At 33.1% G+C, this 13700-nt stretch overlaps 1 protein-coding gene across 1 annotated transcript; it reads right to left on the bottom strand.

The window, feature by feature from the left end:
- Positions 1–389: 389 nt before the first annotated feature.
- LOC121727913 (cell cycle checkpoint protein RAD1) lies at positions 390–8801 on the bottom strand. Its single transcript, XM_042115969.1, has 6 exons — positions 8558–8801; positions 8333–8470; positions 7063–7166; positions 6753–6984; positions 5948–6079; positions 390–955 (listed from the first exon to the last, which is right to left on the bottom strand). Exons 1-6 carry the CDS (start codon positions 8648–8650, stop codon positions 842–844), a joined length of 813 nt encoding a protein of 270 aa, XP_041971903.1. The 5' UTR covers positions 8651–8801; the 3' UTR covers positions 390–841.
- Positions 8802–13700: the final 4899 nt, after the last annotated feature.

The following is a 13700-nucleotide window of genomic DNA, read 5'->3' as shown; positions in this document are numbered from 1 at the left end:
TTTCTCTATGGTAGTATTTACTATTTAGTTCCTATACTGAAATGATAATTGACAGACATTTATATTATTTTTCTGGCTTTATTATTGTATTCGATTCTATTATGATTATGTATAATTTCCAATTACTAAGCATTAGGTATTAATGTAATTCATCTCTTTGGCAGGCACAACCGCACAAGGAACAGTAGCTATTATTTGTATCACTCTAGTACTGCATAATGTAGCAATAGCACATACTTGTATTATTAATTTATTTATACTTACTTACACAACGTATATATATTATAACTTAATTAATTAATATCAACGATTTTGTTTACATAAACTGAGACATTGTAACATTCCTTCAATATTTCTTGTATCTTGTTTGAAGTAATGAAATAAAGATATCATATTTTCAACTTTATTTATATTCAAATCCTGTACTTACACTTTACATCTTCAGGTTATTTTTAGAGAACTAACTTTTACATCATTTTTTACAAAAACTTTGCATGAAAAGATTGAGCAACTGTTAATATATAAAAAATCTGCAGTTTATTTCTATAATATAAATATTTTTTATCCACATACTCATTTCAATGAATTTGTGAATTACTCTTAGGCCGGTATCTCGGTTTGGCTCTGTGATTAGTGAAAATTTTGACAGCCAACCAATCACAGAGCCTGAACCGTGTCTTGAGACCGAGATGCATCAAGATGCTGACTATTCAAGAGACTACTCAAGAGTACTGACTATTTATACCGGCCTGAATTCACATATCACAGACTTGTGAAAACTTCATTTCATAAAAAATTACTTCACTGAGTGAATTAGAAATTAGATTAATCAATTGTTTCATCAATCGTCTATTAGAGGCACAATATAAAATTCGGAGAACATTTGTCTTTGGTCTTCTTTCTCAAGTTTCAACTGAAGCAGCAGTAAACCATTTGAGCTGCAACGCAAAACCGCCTGGAAAGAAAGAAACATCATTTGTACAAAAGATTTATAACTGCAGACTGCATGTTAAGTCTCATGAATATTTTCAATGTATAATTAGTAGAGATGTGCCGACTGCCGACTAGTCGGTAAAGCCGGCTATCCGGCCACTTTTGTACTTTGTAGTCGGCGAATAGTCGGCAAAAAGCGCCGACTAATCGGCTTTTTACTTTTTTGCTATTATTGAAATTATATTAAAGAAAAACCTTGTTTATTATTTATAATGTGTACAGATCACACTCAATCAGTGTTACATATTTTAAAATTAAATAAAGTGTTCCTGAAATTACTAGTAGAGAAATTATTTTTGTAAGTAAATATAATTTTAACAACAAATTAAGTATATTGTGTATTAATAGAATATAGAGATTTCATATACATTAAATATTTAATGAAAACCATCAACTGTATCATAGCTAAACAAAATAAAGTAACGTACGCGAAGTAAATATACTTAACACGATTCGACACGTTTGCAGGCGGCGTGTGCGACGCGAAACAGCAGCAGTTACGAAAACTTCCGAAACCATGATCATGATTTTGGCCGACTAGTTGGCCGATTAATCGGCTTCTTTGCAGCCAACTAATCGCCGGCTAGTCGGCCAAAGTCACGATCGGCACATCTCTAATAATAAGACTAGCTGTGCTCCGCGGTGTTACTCGAGGTTTATTAGAGAAAATAAATTGTGATATTTTTGCACAGTAAAAGGTAGCCAATGTGTTTATCCAGGATATCAACTAAGAGCCAGTCCACACGGCGCGTTGCGACAGCGTTACGTCGACGCAGCGCTGGCGTTTGACGCATGTCATAGCCGGCCACACGGGCGCTGCGTCATCGCAGCGTTACACAGTGTTTTTTTCGACCAATAAAACGGGCATCGTCTTTTTATTGGTTAATGAGTATTTAATTACAAATCCCCGAGTAAAACACCCAGGTGTCTCGCTTGAATAGTTTTTGAATTATCTCAAAAAGAAAATCCCAATCCCACGTCCATAAAAAAGTGAAAAGTTATTATAGTTCAAAATTCGTAAAGTTTAGACAAAAACATGCTATATAATATTTGTAGTACATACAAAAATCTATATTATGAACCCTTTTTCAGGCGGATATGACTTATGGGGGCCATGAAAACAAAGAAAATCGATTTTCAGTTTTTAATTTTTTCTGACTAAACTAAGGCGATGTTGCAAGCGCATGATGCTTTATGAGAAAGCTAATCATCACCACTAAAACTGGTAAAAATACCAAATCCCTAACGCGTGGAACTTTTGAGTTTTATAACTTTGAAAAATCCGGGATCGGCTAGATTCATGGACGTCGATTTTTTATTACACTTTTCAATCGTGTTGCTAACGAGGAACAAATTCTGCGAAGTAACTATAGTTGTCAAATTTTAAAGAGTACCAAAAAATTTAAAATGTACTTTTTTCATACAATTTGACGAAATATTGAAGGAAAATGTCTAAAAAATAAAAAATACGTGTGGCATTCGGAGACTGTCGCGAGAAAGCTATAGAACAGCAGCAATATCTAGTACTAGTGACCCGCCCCGGCTTCGCACGGGTATAAAATAGATTATAGCCTATGTCACTGAAAAAAATAATAAAATCGATTCAGTAGTGATTCGATTTTTTTTTTCAGTAGTGATTTTAAATACTTAATTTATATTTATTACTACCCATGGGCCATGGCCCACATTGGTCGGTACTGCCGCAAAAGCTACATCCCGCAATTTTTTAATCTGTAATATTATCTTCGAAAATAATCATTAAAAAATTCATAATAATATGCTGTAAAGGACCATCTATACTAATATTATAAAGCAGAAGAGTTTGTTAGTTTGTTTGTTTGTTTGAACGCGCTAATCTCAGGAACTACTCATCCGATTTGAAAAATTCTTTCAGTGTTAGATAGCCCATTTATCGAGGAAGGTTATAGGCTATATTTTATCACGCTAATACTAATAGGAGCGAAGAATTAGAGGAAAGTGTGAAAAAAACGGGAGAAATTATTTGAAATGGCTTATTTGAACGCGTTAATCTCAGGAACTACTGGTCGGATTTGAAAAATTCTTTCAGTATTAGATAGCCCATTTATCGAGAAAGGCTATAGATTATATTTTATCACGCTAAGACTAATGGGAGCGAAGAAATAGAGGAAAATGTGGAAAAAATTGGGGAAATTATTTGAAAGGGCTTATTTGAACGCGCTAATCTCAAGAACTACTGGTCCGATTTGAAAAATTATTTCAGAGTTAGATAGCCCATTTATTGAGAAAGGCTATAAGCTATACTTTATCACGCTAAGACTGATAGCAGTGAAGAAATAGAGGAAAACGTGGAAAAAACGGGGGAAATTATTTGAAAGGGCTTATCTCACGAACTACGGGAGCAATTTTTCTGTTATTTGGCACAGATAAGAAATAGACCATGTAAAGGATTATGTGCTATTTTTTGAAGACTAATTTGTCTGTGAAATATCTAATTTACGCGGGCGAAGCTGCGCGGAACGTTATATTTCGCGTGGTCACGACATCACGCGTAAACGGCTGGGCCCATTTTGCTGAAATTTGGTATAAAGATACTTTTGAGTCCCGAAAAAGAACAAAGGATACATTTTGTCCCGGAAAAATGTACGGTTACTGCACAATATACTTTTATGATTTGCGCGTAAACTATACAATATTTAGTCACTTCAATAAAGTAATAATATGGGCGAAATACTTTAATATGGCAAAACAACGTGTGCTGGGACAGCTAGTAATAATATATAAAATAATATTAAATAATATTATGTAGTGATATGTTCACGAGTTCACTCCCGCATTGGTAGCGCCCACTTCGAAACGGGCGTAAATCGCAATATTTTAATTTCGCCATAACTTCTAAACCAAACGTCCAATTTTAATCATGTTCAAAGACCAAATATAATCTACATAAACTTTACTTAGTGATGAAATAATTTATTTTGATAAGGACTATTAGCATGACTAAAATAAATGCATTTAAATGTAGAAAAAAAATCAATATTTTTAAATAAAAAAATGGTTGTTGTGCCTCACTTGATATAGATAGGTATATATTGTGTCGCGGACATTTTTGTACATATTTATAAGATTTACATTTACTTAGAACATTGTATAGTTCTATCTTTTATAGTTTAGGCAGCGTACGCAAAATAAGTAAATTTTCTGGTTGTTTCCGAAAAACTGAAATATCTTACGGAACCCTATATTTTCCAAAATAAAAAGTAGCCTATTCTTTCACCATTCGAAAGCTACATTATTTACGAGTAAAATAATGTAGCTTTCGAATGGAGAAAGAATTTTTAAAATCGGTCCAGTAGTTTTTGAGCCTATTCATTACAATTAAACAAACAAACAAAGTTTACCTCTTTATAAGAATAGTATTAAACAATTTCTACAAGGTAACAATATACGGTAAAATCCAGGAAAGGTTAGATTTTTAAGGTTTTATTATTTCTCCATACATTTCTTAAAAATATTAAACAATAATATAATAAAATACAACACTTTCCTCAAGTATGCCAAATACGATTACTTTCCAGAAATGATTTCTTACCAGCAACACTATAAATTGATGCAATATACAGGGTGTTGATGCAATAATACAGGTTTGTGATTTTTTTAAACTTCTACCCTCATTAACTTTTTTCTCCTACGATTTAGAGATTTTACGTCATACAATAAAATGTTCAGCTTTTCAAGCCTTTTCATTTGATATATTATGTTTGGACGTGCTACAGCTTGGGTACGGCTTCCATACAAAAATGCCCCTTGTTCTTTCACTTTTTTGCTAAAAATTTGGGAGTTTTTACGCCTGTTATATCTTCAAACCGGTGGTAGGTCAACATAGACATTCTCAAAAAATATCCCAACTACGAATAAAACAATTGTTATTTTTATTTAACTTCTATTTAGTCTGATACAAAAAGAGATCCGATGCGTAACTGTAATGACATGTCAGTGACACTGCTTACAAATTCCATTCAATATTTCTTTTTCTAAGGCTTTTTTTTACATATATTTCGTCAAATTGTATGAAAAAAGTACATATTAAATTTTTTGGTACTCTTTAAGTTTGACAACTATAGTTACTTCGCAGAATTTGCTCCTTGTTAGCAACGGGATCGTGTTAGATCGAAAAGTGTAATAAAAAATCGACGTCCGTGAATCCCGCCAATCCCGGATTTTTAAAAGTTATAGAACTCAAAAATTCCACGCGTTAGGGATTTGGTATTTTTACCAATTTTAGTGGTGATGATTAGCTTTCTCTTAAAGCATCATGCGCTTGCAACATCGCCTTAGTTTAGTCAGAAAAAATTAAAAACTGAAAATTGATTTTCTTTGTTTTCATGGCTCCCATAAGTCATATCCGACTGAAAAAGAGTTCATAATATAGATTTTTGTATGAACTACCAATATTACATAGCATGTTTTTGTCTAATCTTTACGAATTTTGAACTATAATAAATCAATCCCATGTCCATAAAACTCATCACTTTTTTATGGACATGGGATTGGGATTTTCTTTTTGAGATAATTCAAAAACTATTCAAGCGAGACACCTGGGTGTTTTACTTGGGGATTCGTAATTAAATACTCATTCGAATTAACCAACAAAAACACGATGTCCGTTTTTTGGGTCGAAAAAAACACTGTGCGTTATTACGAAGCAGTCTTAACGTCAACACCCCCTCCCGCTTCGTCTTGGGGGCTGCTATCCGTCATGTGTGCGTTGCGACGACTCAGCGCGCCGAGGGAACACCTTGGTTATTTGTATGTGAAACAACGCAACGGCAGCGCTGCGTCGACGCAACGCGCCGTGTGGACTGGCTCTCACTCTATACAAAATTTTATTAAAATCGCTCCAGCCTTTTAGACGTGAAGAAGTAAAAAACATACAAACTTTCGCCTTTATAATATTAGTGTGATTACTGATTACCTTTGAAGATATCGCCAGAGCTTTCATGATGAGTCGTATGTGTGATGACTGGTACTTGAGTGAAAGTGGCTGATCACAAGCAAAGCTCTGTACCATATCAGAAGACTTTGGCACTTCTATACATGATCTATCCTGTAAACAGATAAAAAAGTAAAAAGACTTTGTTACATAAATCTATTTATAAAATTAATAAGATTTTAATTTTCAAAAATGTTACATTATTTGTTTAGTTTATTTCTGAATGCACAATGTTGAAAACTCTTGATAATTCTAATTCTGGATTGTGTTTGTTTTTGTTTTGACGGGGGGCTGTGCCCCCCGAACCCCCCTTTCGGAGGAGGCTGCGTCCACGGTCCATCCATTTCATAATCCCGTAATTTCTCCTCGAATTTTTGTTGAAATTTTAATTCACTCGTATGTGCCTCCACAATTTTTGTCTCTTTAATAATACTTGTAACTTTTATTAACTACTTTCTTTCCGAAAAACAACCACAAACACCTGCTAGTTGACGCCATATTGTAAATAAAACGCACCTAGCGCCGCAGCGGTGCGCGCTGAACTACTTCAGTTAGACGGCGACTTTTGAATCAGCTGTAGTGTTGAACGTTTTGAGCTACTAAAATATTCAATATAAAAGCTAGACGTGTGATTGAATGGCGTTGTTCAGTCAAAGGGCTAGCTGTTTGATTGAACGGATATTTAAACCAGTCGGCTGCGACATATACATGATTATGCTATGCACTAGCTATGAATTTAAGAAGGCTGTTCTGGGCTGAATCTAAGGCTGTTACACAATCTTAATACCTGCATGCCATATGTTACTATGCTGACATGTGGATGAACAGGGGATAAATTCAGTTCAATAGTATCACAGGTCCTCTCCAAGTCTGCCAACAATCCGAGAAAAGCCGGTGCCTTTAGTACCAACTTTGCCACATCTTCAGCATTTTCATCCCTGAGTTCTAGAACTGAGTCTGCAGTTTGCGTCGCTATTTCACAGTCCGTCATCACATTGTTCACTGACTGAGGCTGTAAACTAATAAAAGAACACAAGCATGAAATATTCATGTTATAAAACCTAATGTTTTATAATTTCTAAGGAAAAGGAACTTACACCAACAGAAGTGGAGATCCCTCGCATCTAAAATACATCTTCAAGCTGGATTCTTCACCTGATCCAAATATATTTAAGCACTCTGTCAACACTGCAATGCTGATCTGAAATATTAAATTTCATGGTAAAATGTCTTCTAAGTTTTAACACTATATATGTTACTGTAAAAGCACGAACTTTGGTAAATCTTAAGATTTGAGTGTAAATCTTAGGATTTACCGACATGAGTTGGTAAATGTAAGTATTTCTATTTTTTCGGACATTAACCATTTCAATTTGGTATATCTAGCATATACTGAATTGTAATGGTTTTTCTACTATCAACTGGTAAATGTTGGTGTTAGGAATAAAACAATTAGTAATTCTTAATTATTTACCTTAATGAACTATTAGACAAAACAGGTAGGTACATATAGTAAGTAATACTAACCTATTTAAATTATTTTTACACAACATATTATAACATACAACATCTCTGAATATCTCAATCTCTATCATTGTACTTCTCTATTTGGCATTTAACAACGAAATAGGAACATAATGCTTACCAGCTAAGTTACTATCATTATTTTTCTTATATTTGGTTTTAAAAAAAGTAAAAAAGGCAATCAAATAATGATGTAATTAATTTATAGGTAAGGTACCTAAAACAAAACATTTCTCTTGTTACAACACGGAGTGCTATTATGGCACTTAGAATTACAAAGTAGCTAATCCTGATGTCTTGCATGATGATGATGAGTAATTTTTCACAAGTAACTACGTTTTTTGAATTATCGTCCTCCAGTCAAGCTGCAGGTGCGTTGCCGGCCTTTTAAGAGGGAATAGGGTAATAGGGGTAGGGGATTTGGTCTCCGGTAAACTGACACACTCGGCGAAACACAGCGCAACTGTTTCACTCCGGTTTTCTGTGAGCATTTTGTTTTCAACATATACCGTGCCATATGGTTTACCACCATAATATAGTCGGTAAATCCTAAGATTTACCAACTATATGGTGGTAAATGTTTGTATTGCAAATTTATTCAGACATTTACCATTAGCAATTGGTAGATCTTAGGTTTTACTAGAAAATCTTAGGATTTACTGCAGTTTGAGCTTTTACAGTAACATATTATATATATAGACAGAAACAACACTTTTAATGCAAATACATATAATAACATTTAGGTGCAGTGGAGACGACAGACTATCTGTGACGCTTGTTAAGCTTTCTCATATTATTTTTATTTATCATCAATTTATTACTTTCAATAATAGTCATACTAACCTTAAACATAACATCCACATCATCTCTAACATTGTATTCAGTAAAATTCTCAGCTGGAATGTATGCAGAGGCCTGAACACATTTTCCTTCTTCTACAGTTAGTTTTAAGCCTTCCGGCATGGCTGAGAATACTGCACACTGAAATATGATAATAATCATTATTTCCTATTTCAAGAAGTTCATTTTAATAAATGTTATTTTACTATATAATATAACATCCTTTACCTCTTGAAACTGTATAGCTTTGAGTAGACTACACAGGGTTTTTCCAGAGTCCATTGCAGCAGTAAAATAATATTGTGATGTTCCATCATCCATTTTATTGCTGCTGTTCAAACATGGAATGTAATAACATCTGATACTGTTCCTGGGTTACTTCATGCTCTTTTGTTTTTCCTAATATTAGTGCTATTTTACCCACCAATATATGTTTGCAAGTCAATTGGATTCTTTTCTCGAGAACTTGGTGTTTAAATGCCTGACATGGACAAAAGTTTACCATAGGAAATATTCTATAGCAGAGATCCTTTTCACCTTTCACTTCTAACAAAGTTCTTGACTTGTTTGCTGTGGTGTACACTTCTAACAAAGGTTGCTTCTCTAAAATTTCTAATGCACGTTGAAGAACAGGTCCAAATACAGAATGAAGTGTGATAAGGTCTTGATCTGAAACTAATTTTGCATCTGTTTAGTGTTGGTTCCTTGGGACAGTAAAACCCAACAAGATAAGCAAATTTTAATAATAGGTACATGCTATCGCTTACATAATACTAATTACTAACGTTGTTTAGTGGTAGAATTCCTCATAGATTCTTCAATTTTATTGAGAATTCCGTTCAATAGCTGCGGGATTTTGGAGAAATGGTTACTCATTTTATTACATAAACAATTGCATTTTACTAGAGATAGTGCCGTTTTTAATTCGTATTAACTTTTTATCAGGTTTCTTCGTAAATCGATGAATATTACAATACCTAGGTACTATTCGGAACGTGCACGTCAGTCTAGTGACATATTTCAAACGAAGTTTTATACTCGACTAGCTGTTCCCCGCGACTTCGACCGCGTGGATTTCAATTTATAGCGCGCGATGTCAACAAAATTGGTGTCAAAAGCTTTTATAAAAAAAACCCCTTAAATCAAAACAGCTGCAGTGTGCAGTGTGCACATAATATTTCATTTTTTTTAATTAAACTTTATATATTATGCCAAATTTTAAAGCTTATTTAGCCCCCCAATTACACAACTTTACCCATAAACTATTTATCATTGATAGGTTTAAGGTTACGTCACTGTATATAATATAAAGTACTGACTTATTTAAATAACGTAAAAAAGTAATAACAATCGAAAAAAATCGAAACTCGAGTGTATGATGATACCACCTCTTATAGAAAGATGTTGGACAAGCGTTAGCGCGATTTAAGAGACGCACGGCGCCATCTAGAATGAATTTTTGGAACTAACTTAATTTGAACAAATTTTCGTATTTTCACCCCCTTACAATCCTTTTTTCCAGTAAAAAAGTAGCCTATGTCCTTTCTCAGGCTTTAGACTATCTGTATACAAAATTTCATTACAATCGGTTCGGTAGTTTTGGCGTGAAAGCGAGACAGACAGACAGACAGACAGAGATACTTTCGCATTTATAATATTAGTATAGATAGTATAGATTTACACTCGCGCGCGAGCCACGAGGTGAGCCGCGAGCCGAGTCACGAGGCGCGAGTATAAATCTCGTATTAGGGGCATGCATGGCAGGTAATCTTCATACATCAAAAACTAGCACTTAGTGGCTGTCATAGACAAAAGAAGACATGCAAGATTAGAAAGTGGCATGACAGTATATATTCCCCGTGTTCCAGATGACGTTAGAAACGCTCACGCTCAAGACCGTAGTTTTTCCCGTTCCACTAGCATGTGAGCGTCAGTGATACAAACCCAAGTGGAACGGATTATGGATCGTTTTGAGCGTTTTGAGAAAAGTTTAAAAAAATAACTTTTTTTTTTATACATAGGTACATTGAACCGAACTTGGATTTACGATCCTTTTCTTCAAGTCGTAAATAAAATTAATTATATTGTTTATAGTTACATTTATTTTACAAATAAAATACATAATATTATATTTGTTTCGTTTTTAGTATTACATTTTTTCTACTTAAGTAATCATATTTTAATATAAGTACTTAGTAAAACTTTTATTATATTTGAGTTTTCACATTGAATCATATTTTAATAACAAAACCACATACTTTGAATATTGACTATTGTCACAATATACATATAAACGTTAGGTAACAGTACCGCTTAATGCTTAGTCAAGTACGAGTAAGTCAACAGGTATAGGAGAGATGAAAATTAATATTAATTATTATATTTTATAAGAAATCATTTGACCTTTCATTTAAAACAATTTATTTGCCAATCAAAATATTTCATTAAGTGTTATTTAATTTATTTAATTAAAATATTTATTTGTAATGAAATAATATTATAAAGTTTTTTTGTCTCTACTGTCTCCTGAAAACTTTCCGAACATGGCTTTCGCGATATAGTTACGTTAAAATTAAAAAAAAAAAAAAACTAGAACGCCCACTTTGACCCATCTTCGTCAAGGGTCGTTTTGAGCGAAAATGATGACGTCATGAGTGACGTCATAGCCTCGATCAAAACGACCCCGGTCGCCAAAGGGAACGGCAGAAGGGGACGTTTTGAGCGTTTTGGTCAAAATTAACGTCATCTGGAGACTGGAACGCAAAATTATGTATATGCATTTTACTACCCTGCCCTCTACCCGCTCACCCCCGTCGAACGCGTGTGTCAACTGTCATTCTGCCGCCATTTGGCATCATAGCATGGCATTTTGTCAAATGTCATTACAGTCAAAGAGAATTTAATCACTACGTTTTATAACAGTTTTATGCATAGATTTAATATATACCATAAACCTATAATGCTAAAGACCAATAAAGAGTGCGAGAGAGAAGAAAATCCTTTATGGAATTATAACAAGATGAAAAGAGAGAGGCAGTCTAATAAAAATTGTAACCACTTTTATTTGACAGGTCGTCAAAAGTCGTCAGTCGTTTTTATGCCCTTTCGGTATTTCCAATATATTGTTCAATTTGTTTGTTATTTTTAATAAATATTATTATATTTAAAAATGTTGACTTGTGCTGTAATTGTTTGCAGTGTAAATCATAAGAATAATCCTAAAAATGTACATTTCACAGGTAATTAATATATACTGTCGTATAGACCACCTGACAACTCGAAAATGCGTGACCATTTTCGATCTGTCAATGTGTGCGTGTGCTAGTGATGTATATTTTACTATCGATAGTATAGTATTTTGCTATCGATAGTTTAGTCCGTTCGAGTTATTTTACCTGAGTTTCTATAAGAAATAAATAATATGCAACTTTGACAGATTTGTATTTCAAATTAGGTATCATAAATTTTAATTGGCAAAAAAAGGTGACGATTGATAAGTAGATACACATTTTCTTTTGGAATGATTTTTCAATCGTCGGATATGTTATGATATGAGGTTCTTATAGGGGTAAATAATATACACTTAACACATTATAAAGTTACTTATTTATTACTCAGGTAAAATCTATCTGGTAAATCATAATAATAATAATAATAAAACATTTATTCATGAACTTTGGACATTACACCACACTATATTACAAGAAAAAAAAACAAAAAAACACACAACAGTTAAAATGATGTTGACATGGCAATACAAAACAGTAGTCTAATATGAATTGTAACTAGTCTAACTAAGAATGAACAAAAAATTACATTGAAAGTAAACGTTGGAAGTAAACAACACACATAGTATATTATATTTTATTCTTAAATTAAATACATATTATAAAATATCATAATATTTTTATTACAATTATTTTGAACCGACTTCCAAAAAGGAGGAGTCTAGACGTTCGCCTGTGGATATATTTTTTATGTATGTTCAACGATTACTCCGCCGTTTATGAACTGATTTTCAAATTTTTTATTTTGTTGTACATTGTATTGTTCCGAGTAGGTATCATGTTCACAAAAGTGGTGGTATGGTGATGGAAACAATGAGAAATCGAGGTGACTCCTTGATATTCAAATGGGAACATATGGTCCCAGAAAACGTTTAAAATCTTTCGATTAATAAATTTAAAAAAGTAGTCAAAGAACGTTTAGTGCCAAAGCCAAAATGATTTCATAAACGATGGCACATCTTGGGAGTAGAATGCTGAATGACTGCTTGCAAGGCTACTTCTACATGACTTACAATTATTATTTATCTATCTATGTTTACATTGTATAATTTTTAGTTACAGCATTGTAAATTTTATTATAAAAGATTATTTTTTTTCTCACTTTTTTGGTAGAAAGTGGGCCCCGTGCGAGTTTTTTACGCCGGTTCTTCTCGTCGGCTTAGTTCCCGAATCGGTGGTAGGCACCATGTATTCTGAAAATATATTTTATTTTAGATTTGTTCAGAAATAAAGCAATTTTGATTTTGATTTTTTAAAACACCAACTGTAAGTACAGCTAAAAAGAGTAAAATTATTATTTTTAAATAAAAAATTAAAACCGAGTTCCAAGGTAATGACAATAGTAATATTATACTTAAATGAACGTATTAAATAATTCTTATTCTGTACTCAGTATTAATTCTGTTCTCAATCTTCATTATTTTGCAATCGGTACCAGCTAACTTAATCGCCAGTTCTCTGACAGAATAGGTATAACAGCAACTTATATACTTAGGACTGGTACCGACTTCAAAATTATGAAGATTGAGTACAGAATAAGGATTATTTAATACTTTTTAGTTCATTTAAGTATAATCTTAAATGAACTAAAAAGCAATAATTGCTTATAGTTGCTTATTTTTAATAATTGCTCTAGTAACAAGTGCAACAGTATGTCAAACTTACTGGCACAAATAAAGTTGGGATAGCTCTTTTAACCAAAATAGTATTTATTCTACTTTTTCTTTAAAAAATTTCAATGAAATGTCAACACGCCCAATTAATTTCAGCCATTTTCCTCATATTAGAGGATCTTGAGGGAATCTGTAAAACAAATGATTATGATATATAAATATAAACCTTCATCTAGTTTTAGAGTCACTCTATATTATAGTAGTTATTAGCTTATTAGTTAGGTATTAGCTATATTATAATATACTATTAGTTAAAATAAGATAATATGTCCTTTTTAGTCCGGCCGCACATTTTCCGAATTTCTGATCACTAAAATTCGGACGCCCCGCCCCGCTCATACATTTTGACACGTCAGAAATTCTTTTAGTATGATGGGTCTACAACAAAATGTATGAACAGAGTGCGTTCCG

The sequence above is a fragment of the Aricia agestis genome, chromosome 6 (assembly GCF_905147365.1).
Source record: "Aricia agestis chromosome 6, ilAriAges1.1, whole genome shotgun sequence".
Taxonomy (NCBI): domain Eukaryota; kingdom Metazoa; phylum Arthropoda; class Insecta; order Lepidoptera; family Lycaenidae; genus Aricia; species Aricia agestis.
Note: the sequence above shows the minus strand (reverse complement) of the source record. Positions and strands in the feature narration are given on the sequence as shown.